The 19,315-nt window shown below is 41.8% G+C and overlaps 1 protein-coding gene across 8 annotated transcripts in view; it reads left to right on the top strand.

Moving 5' to 3' along the window:
* The window catches only part of LOC132834379 (A-kinase anchor protein 13-like), a 416,727-nt gene that overhangs the window by 271,532 nt on the left and 125,880 nt on the right, over positions 1-19,315 (top strand). For 6 of the 8 annotated variants that reach the window (XM_060853223.1, XM_060853225.1, XM_060853230.1 and 3 more), the window contains 2 exons: positions 15,372-15,754; positions 18,303-18,356. In XM_060853223.1, coding sequence (XP_060709206.1) covers positions 15,372-15,754; positions 18,303-18,356 — 437 coding nt within the window. The remainder of the gene's footprint in view (positions 1-15,371; positions 15,755-18,302; positions 18,357-19,315) is intronic. The other 2 variants (XM_060853232.1, XM_060853231.1) reach the window with 1 other exon arrangement.

Genomic DNA, 19,315 nt, shown 5'->3' with positions numbered 1-19,315 from the left:
CAAACATCATGGTTATGACCTTTAAATCGAGACCATTTGTGTTTTTTATTCACCTTGACTTGCAATGTTGGACTCTTCCTTTCATAATGAAATTTGAAACCGTCAGGGTGTGAGCTGAGTAGATGTCAAGAGACCCCTGTTCCTGTTGACTGAAGGATTGAGGGTATTAAAGGACACTGATTTAGAGTGATTGGCAAAACAACGAGAGGTGATAGGAGGTAAAGCCCATTCACCCACTGAGTGGTTAGAATCTAGGTGGTAGAACCAAGCAATTGTGGCTTTCAAAAGGGAAACAGATCATTATTGAAAGAGAAGGGCATCAAAAGAGCTGGAGAAACTCAACAGATCTGGCTGCATCTGAGGAGAGAAAGCAGCATCAGTTTTGGGTACAGTGACTTTTCTTCAGAATCCTGAATTAGGTTATGAAGAAGGGTCACTGGAGCTGAAACATTCTTTCTCTCCACAACAGCTGCTGAGTTTCTCCAGCAATTTTTGTTTTTGTGTTAGTGTCCCAGCATCCACAGTTCTTGACTTCAGTATTATGACAATGGAAGGGTGGTAGGGTGAGGAGTAGCTAAGTGTGGGCAACTGACACATGCGTTGCAGGTCTCCTCCTGTACTTTAGTCATTCTGTAACTTTGTTCTCTAGGTGAGGTAGGACTAAGTAAGCAATGTAATCGAGAAACCGTTGAGGGCAGCTTTTGTGGTCAGTAGTAGGGAACCTTGACACTGACTCGGAAATAGGATACCCACAAACATTCAGCCATCTCGGTGAAGTTGGGATGTGGTCACTCAATGTGTCAGATTCAGTTCTAGCAAATAGCCAGGATAAGTTAAAAGGCATTTATACGTGATTTATTTTGATTTGGGCTGTCTCTTGCTTTCAGTCCAGAGACCAGAATATTTGGCCACAACATATGCTGGAGATGGAGGTTGACAATACAGTATCATAAGAGTCGTATTGCTATGGAGATACATTGCAGCAACATTTTGATGATCCCCTTTCACAGGGTCCTGCTTGTATGCCTTGTCTCCCATTCCCTGTTTCTGATTGAGCCCATGGGCTTCCATTAAATTGGCTGACACTCAAGGCCAAACTACTGCAGTGGTTAGTCATTGCCTTCTGCAGGATAGCTGACTAGACTCTTTAACACCTAGTATCAGGCATATTGGAAGGAATTGCAGGCTGATCAGTCTGGCTGACCACGTTATTAACACACCATATGTGGTCAATAAGTCATGGCATGGGACTTGAACCTGGGGCTTCTAGCCCAGAGTTGGAAACAGTACCGCTATGCCATGATTCCTCCCATTTTCACCAAGTGTAATGTCGATAAATGGTGGGAATTGAAACAAACTTTTTGTTCGATAGGGTCAGATCGAGCAAGGTCTGGAGCTGCAGTCAAGTCGTATCTGATGTTAGTTGTAGACCCCTCATGTTGAATGTGGTTGAAATGTGAATTGAAAGAGTCAGTGTCTAACCGGGGTAAAATGCTGCAACGAATACTTCTGGCTTGGTTTCTGGTGGTATTATCTTGTTGATTGCCTGAGTTATCCAGGCTGAGGAGGGAGCAGCCTTTGCATAAGGATAGCTTCTTGTGCCCATTTAATGAGTAGCCTGGGCCAACGTGCTTCAATCAGCTGGGGAATTAATTTCTTTCCTTCGCTGCTGAGACAGGGCTTGAGAGTTCCATATTCCAGGCTGTGATTTTGCAGATGCGTTATTATTGAGAAATTGCTTAGCAAAGGTCAGGGGCACCCCATGGGTTAGTGTTTGCTCTGCTTTGTGTTTCATTTGTTCACTTCATGGACATAATTCAGTGACTGACTCGGTACCTGAAGAATGCCTCTGATTCGATCCATGAATCAGGGACTGAAAGTCAATGGTAAGAATTCTAAACTGTTAATAGTGTATTGAAACTGGAACATTCGGTCAGTGAATCTTGCTGTGCTGAAATGCTGGAGGCTAGTATTTAAATAAATGCACGTTTTGACCAATGTGTTCAAGGCCAGCTGCCTGTTTTCAGGAGTGTTTCATGTGTTCAAAGTCCATCAACGGCTAACTGTAGTACACTCAGTAGAATTTGAATGCTCTTCAAACAGGCATTTGTGTTCATGAACAAATACAGGAATTTAAACAGACTTTATGGAAAGTATATGGTTTTAAGTTGCATGTTTCCAGTCTGTGGCCTGCAAAATTGGAACTGCCCACTTTCAAATTGTCCCATCTTATGTTGTCTGATTTTTATCTGGGTTTGAACATTTGGGAAAGTCTGTTCTTGGTGCTTTTCTATGGCCTCATTAGCTGTCTTGATTTTAATGATTTATCCTAAATATGAATGCGAGCATCGATTTAGACTTTTCATGTGCTTCCATGGCTTCAGGTTGTGTGCTTAATTGGGTCGTGGAGCCAAAAGAAAGGAATCCTCATACAAAAATAAATAGAAAAATTAATCTTGGAGAATCGCCAGGTTTATTAACAATAGCTTCATTTCAGCTGCAACTCTTTCTTGCTCTCAGGCATGTTTACAAACTGAAATTCAAGAAACAGTTCATTTTGGAATAAAAACCACATACTACTGATGCTGGAGATCTAAAATAGAACAGAAAGTGCTGGAAGAACTAAGCAGGTCTGGCAGTATCCATGGAGACGGAAACAAAGTTAATGGTTCAAATCTGATGTGACTTTTTTCAGCTTCCATATTGGATTCAACGTTAACTCAGTTTCTCTCTCCACAGATGCTGCCAGACCTGCTGAGTTTCCCCAACTACTTCTGTTATGTTTAAGACTTCCAGCATTGGCAGTAGTATCTGGATTATGTTAGCATTGAGAACAGAGTTCTGTAAATTACACATGGGGGGAGTGAGATGACCAGTAAACCTTCAGGGGTCTCAGTGGTAAGTACTTTGATAGCTGGGTCCTCATATTGTTGGATAAATGGTAACCCTTGTAAAGCAATATACTGGCTCAGGTCTGATTGATGTGGGCATCACCCACATACATTACATTCCCCATAACACAGGCTAACCTGTACCTTATCCTTAAATTTCACATATATGTTCTGTTCACACCCTACTTATGTGCAGGCTAATTCACAACTGATTGAGCTAAATGGACTGTTAAACATGGGTGAATGATGGTTATGTAGTGGCTAACCTGCAGACTGGGCCTGGCAATGGGAGTGCAGCACATAGCTACACATCTTAAATGGACAAAGTATCAGGATAATGCAGAAGGATATTAACATGTCTGAGGTTGAATATAATGAATATGAGATAATGTGTCTGGATAGTGAGATGCAAATTTCACCATGTTGCCTGGAAAATAATGTGTTGAGTAAAATTTGTATGTAGAGATGCAAGTTAATGTGTTGAAAGTTTGAGCTAATGCATTCACACGGAGTTTGTTAGATACTTTGGTGATTTGCTCTTGACTTGACTGTATGTTATATACTGGAATAATAAGTTTTAAAGATGGGGCAAAGTCAATAAGCCATAAATTTGATTTGAACACCACCTTTACACTGAGTGTCTGAAAAGACCTACTGCGCACTTCCACACACTTCTCAAATGTTCCCCATTTCAGGCAATGACATGGATGTAGAATATGTTGCTATAATGTAAACAAATAGCTGTTCGTTCCTATTTTTCACTTTCTTTAAAAGGAAGTCCTTTTTTACTTCAAGACAATAAAGTGTCAATCATTCAAATCCTATTTATACAGATGGTTTCAGTCCCCTTACGTGGTAACTTACTACGTATCTGTCATCCTATGGGTGCATAGGTTCTGCTTGAACTCTCACTCACTGTCTTCCTCGCTCTCACTCTCTCATTCTCACCATTCCCCTGCCACCATCTCTTTCTCTCTTCCCCCTCTCTCCCCCTGCCCCACCACTGCCAATCCTTGTAATTTTCTCATATCTCGATTGTGTTCTCTGACAAAGGCAAGTTAGCACATGGCCTGCAGTGCGTTCCTTATGCTAGTTGCGCTCCTCTCTTTTTGCTGTTAGTTTAAAATAATTTACCAATGTCAGTAATATTGAATAATAGTTAAAGTAGTTTGAGGATTTTAAGTTTTTTCTAAAACACTTTTGACTTTTTGAGCATGCAACTATTTATTGAAAACAAAAGCCTCATATTCATTAAACAGCCCCTTTAAAGTGGTAATTTCAGCTGCACAGATTGGTCCCAGCAGATGCAGTCGTTAAACAGTGAGCTTATTCTTTGCAGACTTCAGTGAGTGTGTTAACCATTTTGGCTCAGTGGCTTCAATCTTTTTTGAAAATTAGGATCAGATTGCAATGGTGCCAGGAGTTGATGGGCTCTGTGCCAACAATTAACCAACTTTGGTTTTCTTCCCAAGATTAATGGAATAGTAAGACACAGCCAGGACAGAATACATGTCCATGAAAATCAAAATGATGTTTAATAATGTACATATATTTGATATCTGCAGACACTCTTGCAGCCGGCCCTTGGTTTACAAGCTGCACATTCATCTTGGTAAATCTGGGTTTTTTTGCCTTAGTTCACCCATGAAAAGTTGAGCCTCTACAGTGAAATGGTAGGGATTGAGAAACTGCTGAACACAAGTTAAAGGCATAACTTGATGATAAGAGCCAGGAATCCTATCTCATTCGAAGGGCAAGAGCTCATACAATTCGAGTGGTGGAGCTTCCAGTGCCTCGAGTCTGAAGTTTGTATGTTTGAGCTGCACTTAAAGAATTGAGCCACGTTCCCATCTTGACACTTTCTACCACATATACACCGGGCAGACTTCTTCAACCTGTGGTCATGCTATTAATGGAGAGGGGAACATTGCCAAATCAAGTTATATTGCTGCAAGAGTTAAAACAGTGTAAAGTGGAAGTCTTAAGAAATTGTAACAGCAGCTATATTCTTAAAGTGGCCTTCCAGTAAGCAAGTGCTATATTGTGAGATGGCAAGAGTCCCTCCCTGTTCTGTCTGATTCCAAGGTCTGGAAGTGAGGAGCTTGCTGTTGTGATACAGATGGCCTGTAAATTGGTGTACCAGTGACGTTGAACCACATTAACCTGATTAGTTTGGCCATTTTTGTTCTGATGCTTCACAGTAAGACTTGGGTCGACCTGACTCTATACCAGTTTGATTTGAAAAGCAACTGCAATAGTTCCTGGAATCCTGACCAGCAATTCTGCGTCAAGCAACCTTCTCCAAGAGCAAGGTCATCTGCCTGACTGCATTTGTGATCTTACTGTGCTGAATATAGCCTCCACGTTTGCTGCATTTTCTTTTGAAAGTGATTTTTTGATCTGAAGCACATCAAGTGTTTGAGAGGGTCATGAGGAACTATTTAATTGCTCAGTGATTTGCTTTTGCATTATGTTTAGCATTCCATTTCAATCACTGCCAAAATAAACAGGACCGAGCAACAAAACTGGTCTGAAGTGTCAAGGTGGAAATAAGGTGAAGTTAGGAGAAAGATTAGACCAGGAGCTTTAAGGTTGAGCAAAAATGTTATAATTTCATTGCAACATTTTAAATGTTGGAGCTAAGTTTCTTGTTATTACTTGTGTTACCCAGGTTTAGGAGTGTATACATCAAATTAAAGTATATTTAAAACAGATCATTATATTCACAAGCTCATCTCATCCTCCTATCTCACCAGCTTCATTGTGGATATAGGCATGCCTAACTCCTCCACGGTTTTCAGGAGTTGGACCAGTTTTTCATCTTAGAGCTGCTGCGTGCGGAGCTGTTCAATTGATAAGTTCAAAAGGTCCTTCTCAATCCTTCCTCCCTCAATGCTACTGCGCACTTCCACACACCTCTCAAATGTTCTCCATTTCAGGCAATGACATGGATGTAGAATGTGTTGCTATAATGTAAACAAATAGCTTTTCATTCCTATTTTTCACTTTCTTTAAAAGGAAGTCCTTTTTTACTTCAAGACAATAAAGTGTCAATCATCCAAATCCTTTACAGGAACAATAGCAGAAACAGCAAGCACTAGAAACTCCCCAAACCCCATGTAGCATGTTGATAGAAGTGATCTAAAACTCTCAAGCAATGCTTTCCCTGGTGCTCAGCTATTTGAATAGACTAATGGATTTCTGGAGTCTCATCCAAGTCTGCTTTCACTTCTTTGATGCCCATGTATCCATCAAAGCAATCGGCTAATCTATCACCAGTATTTGTTCCATAAGCTAATGGGAGCAGTTCTTCCTTGTCGACCTTATCCAAGCCTGTTAAAATCTTGAGTACTTCTACTAAATCCCCCTTAGTTGCTTTTACTCTGTGGACAGCAACCCTTGTTTCTCCAACCTAACCATGTAGCTAAAATCTCCAATCCATGGAATCATTCTGTTAAATTTCCATTGTACCGTTTCAAGGACCCTCACTAGCTGCCTGACGTATGACGATCAGAACTGGAGACGGTTCTCTATTGTGAACTGGTGAGTGCTTTATAAAAGTTCTCCATATTTTCTCTGCGTTTCTGCTCAGCAACAGAATATATGAAGAGCAAGATCCCAGCTGACTGCTGTCTCCTGCCATAATGTCTATACTTCCTTCCCCTACCCCATCCCCAAAAATACGTCACCTCACACTTCTCTACTAAATTCCGTCTGTATTTTTTTGCCTGTTCTATTCACCTGCAACATGACATTGACAGGCTGTTTGTATTGTCCTCCCACTTTGCCCCTGCTCCAATTTTGCTACCAGTACATTTTGCTTCATGTTTCCCTGTATGTGTCAAAAAAAAGCCCTAGTTCTTTGGGAAAACGCCATCCTCCAGTCTGAAAAATAACCATTCGCGATTACTCCTCATTTAATGAAGCTAATTGTTTTATCCACGTGATCTCCGATCCTCCTATTCCATGAGACACAATTTCAGTAACTTTCATGTGGCACTTAGATGTTTATTAAGATCCATATGGACCGCATCTACTGTCTATCCTTCTTCAACTTTTTCTCTTACTTCATCAAAGTATTCCTTTAATTAGCTGAGACACAATCTGCCTTTTACCAAACTGTAATAAAAGCAAATTACAGCCAGTGCGGGAGACCTGAACCAAAAGTGAAAACAAAATACTGAAGAAAGTTTTCTTCTGAAGAAGAGTTCTATTGGACTTGAAATGTTTACTCTGTTTTTGTCTCTCTAGATGCTGATAAACTGGCTGAGTTACTCCAGAATTTTTATTATTTTACAGATATATTTTGGTTATCTTGATTAACTCAGCCCCCTTCCCAAGTTTCTGCTGATTTTGTTTTCCCCCAGTTACTAATTACCTTAACCTCTATTGGATGTTAACCTAACTGACATGCATTTCCTCGGACTGTCATTGCACACTTTCTTGAACAAGAGTGTTACAGCAGTAATCTTAAAGAGACAGCAGTTTGTAATCAATGTGTGTTCCGATTCCTCCAGAGGGAATGGCAAATTTCCAGTGTTAATATGTACTTGGAAGAGTCTTTCACAAATAGAAAGCTGCTCTCCAGAAATATCTCTCTTTTGTGAGGTGTCTTTGTGAAATATCACTGGTGTTGATTTTCCACGTTCTGCTCCCAGGCTGAGTGTAGATTTTAAGTCAATGAATTTTTTTTTGTTTTAAAACAAAAATGCATTTTTTATTTGGTAATGGGCACAAGAAGAAGCATCAGCTGAACAGACAGTCTGTTCTCTTGTGGGAAGTTTTGTGGGTTGAGGCAAAAAAGTTTTCCTGTCAGCATCGACAAAAGTAGCAAATGCAGATGTCAGCTTGGCTACAGACTCAGTAGATTACCACAGTGCTCACTGGAAATATCGAGGCCTCTTCCTTGATGCTGTTCGTGGTGATTTTTGTTTAAATTCTGTTCTTTCCTTTTATCCTCCGAGGTGCTGAACTATACTGAGGAATTAGGGCTTGTGGCCAGAGCGCTGTCCATTTCTTGGAGGTGTACCTAGTGAGTAAAGGTAGACTATCTGCCATTTGAAAGGCATCACTATTGAGATAAACTCTTCTCCATTGACACGTGCAGTGGAGTTCCAGCACCCCCACCACTGTCTCTCTGCCAGCCAAGTTGTTTATTTTTCAGATGCACAGAAGACACAATTTGAACCTTAATGTGTTAATTTGCTGATTTAAATAGATTCTGCTGTTAGCTTTTGATTTCATGCACCAATAAGGTAAAGCCTGTAAAATTCAACTGCCTTTGCAAATCACCAGAATCAAAAATTTTGAACGAAGTTTGAAGTAAAAGCAAATACAATTAAAATTGCCTGGCTTTGAAAGAATCCAAGTACAAGAGTAAGCTGTTCAGCCAATCACATCTCCTTCATCATTCTATTATAAAAATCATGACTGATCTGGGACCTCATCAGTATTTATCTTTTGATGTCTTATTCTTTCCAAATTGGCTTTTTAAGCTCAATTGTCCCAGAATCAATGGGCTTTTGGGAAATAGGTTAGCAGAAATGTGAAACTATGTCTCTCAAAGTACTTTCCAATTAGCTTCTAAATGGCTTGTCTGTAATTTTAAGATTTTTGTCTTTCTTCAAGACCCCCATCTGAAGAAATACTTTTTTCTGGATCTCTGTTATAGATCTCTCTTAACATTTTAAACACTTTGTTCAGATCAACATTCAATCTTCACTCAAGTGGATCCAAGATTTTGGTGCCTATCCTAATAACTTAAAACATCTCGCCTCCATTTTGCAAGATCAGACAAGACATTTCACCCACACCACTGAAGAGTTCTCTCAAGAGGGCCCATGGTAAAGTTGCCATAGTTCCAGAGGACATTAGGACTGCTCATTCATTAGAGAAAGACAAATGGTGGTGTTTAACTTGAGGGTCATCATGCCTCAGGGGTGAGAGAGATTAAGGAGGAGAGTACAACATGGTAATCTCAGTTGGCATGGAAATTGAACCCATGCTGTTGGCATGACTGTGCATGGCACATCACCGTCCAGTCAGCTAAGCTAACTGGCCCCTTATCACCCAAGGCCAAGAGCAGTTATTCTACTATTCCCCAAAAATGATGAGAGAGATGGCAAGCACCAACACCTAACTCGGCACCCCAGAATGGCCAGCACCTAGTCTACAGGTGTGATTGGCAGGTCATACTGTGGTGACACTGGCTGAATGAGGGAGAAATAGAAGCACATTCCTGTAGTTCCTGTTTCTTCTTTCTCCTTTGCCTGCTGTATAAACAAGTGTCAACCAGCCATTACATTTTGTCAGCCCTGATCAATGTTATGTTTTCCAATTCTGTCTTGTTGCCTGTGTCTGCACTGCATCATGTTATTGATTTGGACTGATGGTTTTGCTGTAAAAGCTAAAGTGAATGTCAGCTGCAATTCCCCGTAACTCAAATCAAACTGAAATATTGGTTTCCTGTTTGTGCAAAGAATAGGCTTAAACCGGAATGACTGACTTGTTTTGATGACAGTTGTTTTTGTTCATATACATTGATTAATGAACAGCTTATTGCTTTAATGTATGAAAAGAACACGACCAGCAATAAGTCGTTTATTTTTCCAGTGACTGTTTCCAGTTGCTGGTGTACAAGCCATCTTGATTTTTGATAGTCTGGTTCCTCCCCACCATTGCTGGCCTGGTAATGCATACGAATAAAAAGTGAGGTCTGCAGATGCTGGAGATCAGAGCTGAAAATGTGTTGCTGGTTAAAGCCCAGCAGGTCAGGCAGCATCCAAGGAACAGGAAATTCGGCGTTTCGGGCCTGATGAAGGGCTCTGGCCCGAAACATCGAATTTCCTGTTCCGTGGATGCTGCCTGACCTGCTGCGCTTTAACCAGCAACACATTTTCAACTCTGGTAATGCATACAGCCTACTTCCCTGGTCTAGTATTCCCTACACATGCCTTATACAGCAGCTTGCCGCTAGAGCCACCAGATACGTAGTTGCCCCAGAGTTGTCAGCTCAAGACTAATTCACAAAGGTTTTCACTCCTCAGGGTTGACATGCCAATCCACAGCCTGAACACCCACGGCTGGTACTCCAGCGTTGACCTGAAGGGGCTATGAAAGGTGCAATGTTTTGGATGAGACCATTAAACCAAGACCCCAAGGGAATAAGGTGATGTCCACTTGCACTTGTTCAGAAAGGTCCAGTCCAGACTCATAACATTATACAGTGAAGATATAATTTTCCTAGTGAGAACTGAAAAGGAAACGTAGCTCAGAGCTGATTTTAAAATTTAAAGTTTTTTGGAGTTTTATTTTATGTTTATACGACAGGTTTCGGAGTCGGGTGCAGTGAGATTATCCTGGTATTATCGCCCAATTTCTATCCTTTAAGCAGCACCACCAGAAAAAAGAGAATCTGCTTGTTATCCCATTGTTGTTTCTGGGACCTTTCTGAGAGCAAATTGTCTGTTATGTTCCCTCCATTATAACTACACTTCAACAGTGTTTCTATGGCAATAAAGTGGTTGTGAAAAGTGCTGCATAAAATAAGGAAATCTCTTATTTGCATTAGATTCTAACTCATACCATCATCTCTCAAGCAGTCTTTCTCACCCCTCTCACCCCACTGCCATCCTCTATCATGTCCAATCGTCAAAACTTCCCTTAACCAATAAAACCAAAGTTCTCAAGAAAAAAAAACAGACAAAACATGCTGTTTTGTTTCCCTATTTGAGTATTCTCCTGGTTTTCTCAAACCAGTGTCTTAGTATGATGGCTCAGTGATTAGCACTGTTGCCTCACAGCACTAGGGGCCCGGGTTCAATTCCAGTTTTGGGTAATTGTGTGCTGTTTGCACATTCTCCCTCTGTCTGTGTGGGTTTCCTCCGGGTGCTCCAGTTTCTACCACAGTCCAAAGATGTGCAGCGTTAGGTGGGTTGGCCATGCTATATTGTCCTGTAATGTCCAAGTGTGTGCAGGTTAGGTGAATTAGCCATGGGAAATGTAGGGTTATGGGGATGGGAACATTGGTGCTGACTCGATGATTTTCTTTTCCACATTGTAGGGACTCTGATTCGTATTTAATGTTCAGCTTGAGAAATGATTCCTCACTTTTGGAGGGGAGCATCATTGTTGGAAGTCATTGTTGTCCAAGTATAATGGGCTTACATGGTGAACCACAGCACCTTCTGACTGTCAGCGAACATTATCGCAGGACTCCGATGAGTGTTATTGACTTATTTTGCCTATAAAGTTGACGGTGGATAAATCCACCCTTGTTGTATTTTCTTTATCAAGCTGTTTGTTCACCTAACCTAATCATCATCTCGTGGATTCACCATAGGGTGGTGCCCCAGCCTGTCTTAATTAGCTGATTTGGATCGGTTCCTGACAGGAAGTTAAACTCGCTGTTGTGGGTCGAAGGTCAAAGGAATCCTGTAGTCTGTGAGTGAATTGGAGCAGCTAATCCTGAACAGACTGCTATACTTACTGTCACCTTTGATCTTCAGGAGTCATTCTGACTTCCTGTCAAAACTAAAACAATTAGCCAGTCCTGGGGAAATGGCCAATTTGTCTAAGTCAACTTGATGATTTACCCTGCAGTGATTGCAGGATTTTTAAAAATCCATTAAGTCATTGACAATTTTTGGGCTGTTTGTCCATCAGTGTTGGCAACTCCTGCAGTAGTCTTCCTTCAAAGTGAAGTCTAAACCATGTCTGCTGACAACTAATACATGACAACTTGATAGAAGCTTACAGACCAGCATTTTTGCCATCTGGCGTGTTTTAGATGTTTTAGTACTTAGGTATTACCTGAAATCCAATTATAAGGTCACATGGTAGAGAATAAATTTGGAAAGTTACTTCCAACATTTTGAGTTGAATGATTTTTTTGGCACTATATATCTGCATGCATCCTATCTGAAACTCTGGGTGTAACTTTTTTTCCAAGATTAGTTTCAGGTAGCTAGCTACTTGATGAAGGAGCAGTGCTCTGATATCATGCTTCCAAATAAACCTTATGGAATATAACCTGATGTTGTGCGTTTTTTTTAACTTTGCCCAGCCCAGTCCAACACCAGCACCTCCACATCATTTTTTCCAGCATCAGTTTTAGTTAGTGTTGCTCATGAGTCACACACACATTTCTTTGGCTATTCCTCAGCAAGATTTCAGCTCCTAATCGTCACTTACATTGAAAAATGTTATTTTCCAGATGCCACCTCTGCCCATCCACCACCACCCTTTTCCTCTTACATTTTCTCCTTTCTTTACCATTCCACTGGCATTGTCAGAACTTACCATTATGTTCACTCTCCAATCTGAATAATGGAGTATTGGAAGGAACTTTGACCCTGGAGAATGTCGCAACTGAGTCTGATCCTGGTTCTTGCAACCCATGTACATTTTTCTGGGGACGTTAGTAATTGGCAGGTAGGAGTCTTCAGCGATATTTTTGTGCTTCGAGAGGCAACGCGGTGGCTCAGTGGTTAGCACTGCTGCCTCTCAGCGCCAGGGACCTGGGTTCGATTTCCACCTCGGGTGACTGTGTGGAGCTTATACATGCTCCCCCTGCCTGCGTGGGTTTCCTCCCACAATCCAAAGACGTGCAGGTCAGGTGAATTGGTCATGTTAAATTGCCCATAGTGTTAGGTATTAATCAGGGGTAAACATAGGGTAGGGGACTGGGCCTGGAAGGATTACTGTTCAGAGGGCTGATGTGGACCTGTTGGGCCAAATGGCCTACTTCCGTACTATAGGGAATCTAATCTAATCCGAATTGAAGCTCATCCAACTTCTTCTCTGGCTACTTTGAGTTACATCAAAGTGTAGACTCAACTCCCTCTTGACTTACCTATTCCAGATCTGGCTGGTCTTCTACATTCTCCCATTAATAAACTTGAAAATCACCCAATACTCTGCTGCCTATATCTCAACTTGCTCAAAACTCTGTTCTTTCCTGTGCCTGTTGCTCTACATCAATTCCAGGTTAAGCATTTCCTTACTTTTAAAATTCTCATTCACTCATTTTGTATCCCGCTATATCCTCACCCCTCCCTGTCTTTGCCATTTCATTTAGCCTCTTGACCTACCAAGATGAATGCTTAACTTATTTCTAGCCTCTTTAGCATGCTGAATTTTAATCGCTGTGTTGGAAGTGACCCATGTTCGTTTGCCCCAGCCACCAGCCACAAGCTCCAGCTGTACTCCTCCCTCTGTCTTCCATGTCATCGAATGTAAGGTGCTCCTTAAATCCCGCCTCTTTAACCGAGCACTTGGCCATCTGACCTTCCATCTCCTTGTTGTACTCAGCGTCAAATTTTGATTTAGACTGTTCCTATTCGACTTCTAAGCTTCCTAATTAGACCCCAGGTGGGTTATTGCAAACAGTCTTGGGCCTCCTATTAAATAAACAATATACTGGCATTGGAGGCAGTCCAGAGAAGGTTCATTCGGTTAATCCTGCAAATAGAAAGACATTCTTATGAGGCGAGGTTAGTAGTTTGGGATCATTGGAATTTGGAAGAATAAGAGGCAACCTTATTGAACTGTACGGGATTCTGAGTGGGCTTGACCGGGTAGAAATGGGAAGATTGCTCCCCCTTGTGGGAGAGCCTTGGGCCAGCAGGCATCACCTCAAAATAAGAGGGCATGAATGACATAAAAACAGCAAGTTCTTGTCAGCACGAGTTAATTTCAGGTACCTATCTATTGCTTCAGCAGCAATGATCAAATTAATTCCCCATTCTCATTGCACTGAGCTTCAGGGTGCTGGTAAGTATAATGGAAATGTTGTTCTGAATTGATGCTTCACATCACATATCCGATTTTAAAAAAAAATAACTTATTGAGCCTTTGAACCCCAAGCAATTGAGTTCATTTAGATTTCTTCAGATTTTTGTTTTGCTTTTCAAAAGCTGGCAGTACAAGGTGTCTGCAAGACAGTCCAACACTCATGAGGTCAGTCTAAAACTGGGCAAAGGCAGCAAAACCACATCAATATGCCTATGTGCTGAACAACCTTAAGTCTGTTGTAGTGAGGTAGCACTGTATGAGGTAGCACTGTAAAGTTAGCAAATCAGCTACTTTTTTTAGGATGTGATTCTGCAAACATCTTGTTCCCTTGAGATGGCTCTCCCTCTGACACAATACCATTGGCTTGACCCCCCAAACCATTTTACAGGCACAAATCATTGAGCAGTATGTCCTACTGACATGAGGTAGGAAAATGAGAAGTTTCTGTAGCAAGCCACCAAAGGAGCCAAGAGGTAGCAAGCAATTTCCTAAGGAATGGGGAGCCCCCAATATGAGAAAAACAAACCCTCTGGGATCATTTACATCCGTAGGAGAAGCTAAAGAGGCAGTTCCTTTCATATCTCAGTTTGAAATTTGGCAGCTCCTGTCGTGTAGCACTACCCTGATATGATACAGTAAATCAACCTGGAATGTGCTAAAATCCTGTGTATCTTAGAGTGTGTAAGTGGGGGTTGATACTTGGGGAGGGCTTTAGTGGAGGGTAAGGGATGTAGCCTTGTGCACTTTTTTTCACAGGCAGGAACTCAGCTGATAGCCTTGCATCTTCTGTGTTCTTGGAGTCTGAAGCAGAATCTAATGCTGGGGTAACTGGGTTAAGCAATGACCAGCGATCTGTTTTGAGATCCGTCTGTAGTTGTGCTCAGTTCCCCCACCATACAAAACATGTACCAATTCAACCAGCAAAGCAGCTCTTTAGGAGTAAAGGGTGGCAAATGCCTTCTGACGATATTATAGCTTTAAGAGGTTTACTTTATTCTTTGAAGAGAGGCCTTAAGATAAAGGTGAATCTAGTAAACAGCCTGAGAGGCCTTGGGGCTTTTTTAAAAGTTGGAACAATAGAAGCAGCCTGAATGGGTGGGGTCAAGCTCCCACAGAGCTAGGACTTTTAGTTTTTTTAGTAGCAGTTGGTGCTGGGGTCTTGATGCTGGGTTTGTAATCTGCAGTATACCTCTCCTGCTTTTCTCGCGCATGTGTGCGCTCGTTCTCTCTCTCTCTCTCTATCTCTCTATCTGTTTGTCTCTAGCTCTCTCTCATCTCTCTCTCTGTTTTCTCTTGTTTTTCCTCCTGGATTGGAGAATTGCCTGTTAGACTATCTGTTTTACTGAATTTGCCTTTGCCATGGGTGTGTTTACTCTGTTGGAACATTTACTGTTTAGTGGTTAAATAATTTATTATTCTGTTAAGTTATCCAACAGACTTAACTTATTCCAATTTCTTCTTTCTTTGGTGTATTTTAACTATACTGAATGAATAAAGTGTGTTTTGTTTCAAGGATGATAGTTTGACCAATTGAATCGCATCTGGAATGCAACATTTGGCTTTTAAAATAAGAAAAAGTTAGGGTCTAGGCTAACTTCTTCCTGTGTTTTGAGAGGGTTTGGCCTAGTCCATAACACTGGCTGTTATTAAAAATATGAACCTAGTTTTCCTTTTCCTGTGTTTCAGCTTGTGGGTGCGCAGAACATTGAGTATGAAGTTGGTGGTGTGACAACAAGTAGTTCGACTATTGGGCATTCTGAGTCACCTGAGCTGACCACAGCCCTTGATGGTGAGGTCTTCCTGCCCTCTGATGCAATCTTGGAAGTAAAGGAGGATCATGACGGACAGAGCCTTTTGAGCACCGAGCAGAGGGACAGCAGAGGGTCGGCAGGGCAAGATAATGGCTGCACTGTAGTGTGTGAAGCTGAAGAGGAGAAGGACAGTGTTGCTGATGTGCCCACACGAGCCTCCATCTTCAGACCAGTGATCAGGCCACTGTCACCCTTCCGGCGACACAGCTGGGGACCCGGGAAGAACACAGGCAGCGAAGCAGAGATCAACCAGAGAAGGTAAGATGTGAGAAAGAGGGATGTGGCTGGAGAGTTGAGGGAGAGAACTCTGTAGCATTCATAAGGTTCAACCATTTTTCTATTCAATTCTCGATTGGTATGGCGACACTTTACAACAATAAATGTTACAGTGAGTGGATATTAATGTACTGTAGGAAAATGGGTTAATTAACCTAAATGGAGAATACACAATGCATTTTGCAACCACAATGTTTAAACATTGCAACATTTAATTTTTCAATAAGTCATTATAATCCTCAACCTTGTTCACACAACTCTCTTTGCTTCGGCATTTTGTCTGTTTTGGTGGCCTTCAAAATGACTTTGTGGAAGGACGTGATGAAGTATAAGCTGCAAATTCTTAAACATCAAGGTAATGGTGGAAAGAGGTTGCACTGTTCATGAGATGAAACAGAGTGAATTTCCATGTTGTTATTTGTCCCAAAATGAAATGATCTTTGTTTTTCTGTGATCATTTAAGCTTGAGAGAGAAAAAAACTCCTGAAACTCAGGCCTATGGTCATTGGGTGGTGTGTACAATCTTTAGGTGATTTGAAGCAAGCGCATGCCTGAAAGCATCAAGCTGGAAGGAAGCAATTCAATTTTAATGGAGTTGTTATCATTGGAGCAGAGGAGTTTGGGATTGTACATGATTGAAATGTATAAAATTGAGGGGCATAGACAAGGGTAGACAGCAGGTTCCTCTTGATGTGGGGATCAATGATCAGGGGCTATAGATTTAATGTAAGGGACAGGAGTTTCAGAGGGGAGGTGAAGAAAAAGGTTTTCACCCGAGGGTGGTGGGAATCTGGAATTCACTGCCTGCAAGGGTGGTAGAGACAGAAACCTTCATACCTGTTAAAGAAGTATTTAGATAGGAACTTGTGATCCCAAGACGGAAGTGGGTAACGCACACACCAGAGATTAGAGTCAAGATTAGAGTGATGCTGGAAAAGCGAATCAGCAAATGATTCCTGATGAAGGGCTTTTACCGGAAACATTGACCATCCTGCTCCTCGGATGCTGCCTGACCTGCTGTGCTTTTCCAGCACCATTCTAATCTTGACTTGAGATCCCAAGGCAAACAAGGCTATGGGCCAAGTGCTGGAAAATGGGATTAGAATAATTAGATGGTTGTTTTTGACTGGCATAGACTCGATGGGCTGAAGGGCCTGTTTCTGTGCTGTAGTTCTCTTTGGTTGCATGACTTGATGGTGATTACTCCAGTCATAGATTGCAGCTGTGAAGTAATGGTATTAGCATCACATTGGATAGCATCCCTAGTTCATGTTCAATTGGATGATCACTCAACCTGGCCTGAGAGGGTGTAACTATTAAGAACAGGATGCAGGGAAATGATAGGGAAAAGCAAAGACTTCAGGAGTGACCTGATGTTAGTTGTGAAGTGGTATGATGAGACAGACATGAATGAGATTTTCGTGCGTTTGGGAGCAGAGTCCTCTCAGTGGCTTCAGAGCACTGGAGACCAAATGGAGATTGCCTACCCGAGCTTACTGCAAGACAAGCTGGAGGCAGCTATTTTCCCAAAGGATCCCCCTGAGTTCACTACCCAATTATGGATATAACGGTTACGGGACTGGCATCTCCAGAACCTCCGCAGTTCCAGAGGGAGGAGGGTGCTCCTCAGGCTGGTAGGAGAATATAGGGGCATCGCACAATGCTGCCCCACCCTTCCCCTGTGCCATGAAAGGGTGAACGCAATAATGTATTTTACAGGGGAGCCAAGTGGGCAAGCTCCCACCGTTGAAGAGGAAGACTGACTGGCTGGCAGCCTAAAACTCCAATGGACCCCAGGCTGTCACCAGTAGCACTTCCATTCAGGGAAGCCATGGTGAATTAAATCTGCTTTAGACTACCCATCACAATCTTCGTGCTGGCTGGTGGTCCCCAAGAAGCAGGAATGCATCGGTGAGCTGTCCCTGCTATTTTATCAACCGTCCCTCACCACCCCACCCCACCCCAACTACCATCAGTCTCCATTCAGACCATTCCCAGGGCTGGGAGGATCTTGCTGTCAAAGTCATGAATCTAAGATAGTCACTGAAAGTCCAGTAAGGTCTTCAAGCAAGTGGTTGTGACTTAGAACTCGCTATCACTGGCTACCACATTGAGTATTTCAGGGAGGAGTATTGACACAGTTAATAGAAAGCCAGATAAGTCCACATGAATGGGAAAAAGACAGTCTGTTCATAGTGGGATGGATTACAGTGGGATACAGGTTCAAGTGGAGCATAGGCACTGGCACAGATGTGTTGGGCCAAATGGTCTCTTTCTGCACATTGAAGGTTGGGATCTCAGTACATGAAAGAGGGGGATGGTTTTAATTGCAGTGTACTTTACCTTTGGACTTCAAATGTATCGATTTTTACACCTTGTGTGAGTTTTGTCCCTTGCTATTATTCATTATTTTGCTTTCTTGATTTCTCTGGTTTTCGTTCTTCTAATCATTTCATCCTTTATTCTTCGAGGCATCGATCATTTCATTTCTATGCTGAATGATTGTTCATCTTCATTGATTTGTTTTCAGTTCTGTGAGAATGCTTGGTGACATGGTAAAGCGGCCACCAATTCATAGAAGAAGGTAAACATGAAGCAAGACTATCTATTTTAACCAGTGAAAATGAATATTAATCTTCTATTTTTCACACAAGCTTGAGCGTTTGGCTGCATCTCTGGTGTTCAGTAGGAAAACAGACTTCTTTTATTTTGCAAATTGTATTTCACTGAAGCCTGATCAGAAACACCATATTGGGACTAACTAAAAGTTGACTCTTCAAATAAAATTAATTCCTCACCAAAGTCTTGGAGCTGTGGGAGGACCTGAGGGAGGTGGCAACAGACAGTTAATAGGTGACTATTAACAGCGGTCTCAGGCCTGCTTTGTACAGGAAGGTCTCTGTTAGCATTTTTGCTGTGTGCCAAGTTGACAGCCATGATCACACATGAACTTAGCATGTTCCTGAGCCTGCAAGGGGACCGAGGGTGTCCTGACCTAGGATGTTAACATGTGAATGTCTGATAAATAAGAATCAGGTCAGCATTTAGTGTGGTGAACTGGTTTCTGTGGAAATCAGTACATTCCTCAGCCTTGAATCCTGTCCCTTTGAACTGTTGACCTTTTCCTCCATTCTCGCGAGAAGGGAGGGAGGTAGTGGTGAAGGAGTGTTAGTCATTTGAGGTCCAGGTTTCAGTGTAATAACAATTTGCATGTATCAACACAGGGTTCATTAATCATGATCAGGGCTAATCTTTGCAAATACATTGCTAACGTTCTTAACAGCTGTTACCGCCACTGCTTCTGTTTCCCATCTAACTCTTTTCTAAAACTAAAATTTTATGGTACTATCACTACTTCTCAAAAAAAAGCACGTGAAGGAATATGCAATGACACCATTTTTAATTCTTGTCTTACATAGAAATCAATATTTTCACTGGTATTGAAGTCACAGATGATGATTAATTTGTGACACTTTTATGCCTTGTCACCTTGTAAGATGAAAATTGCCCACTGGTATAATATGACCAGAAAGCTCACCTGAG

The sequence above is a fragment of the Hemiscyllium ocellatum genome, chromosome 39 (assembly GCF_020745735.1).
Source record: "Hemiscyllium ocellatum isolate sHemOce1 chromosome 39, sHemOce1.pat.X.cur, whole genome shotgun sequence".
NCBI classification, from domain to species: Eukaryota; Metazoa; Chordata; class Chondrichthyes; order Orectolobiformes; family Hemiscylliidae; genus Hemiscyllium; species Hemiscyllium ocellatum.
The sequence above is the reverse complement of the archived record's forward strand: the minus strand, read 5'-3'. Positions and strand labels throughout refer to the sequence as shown.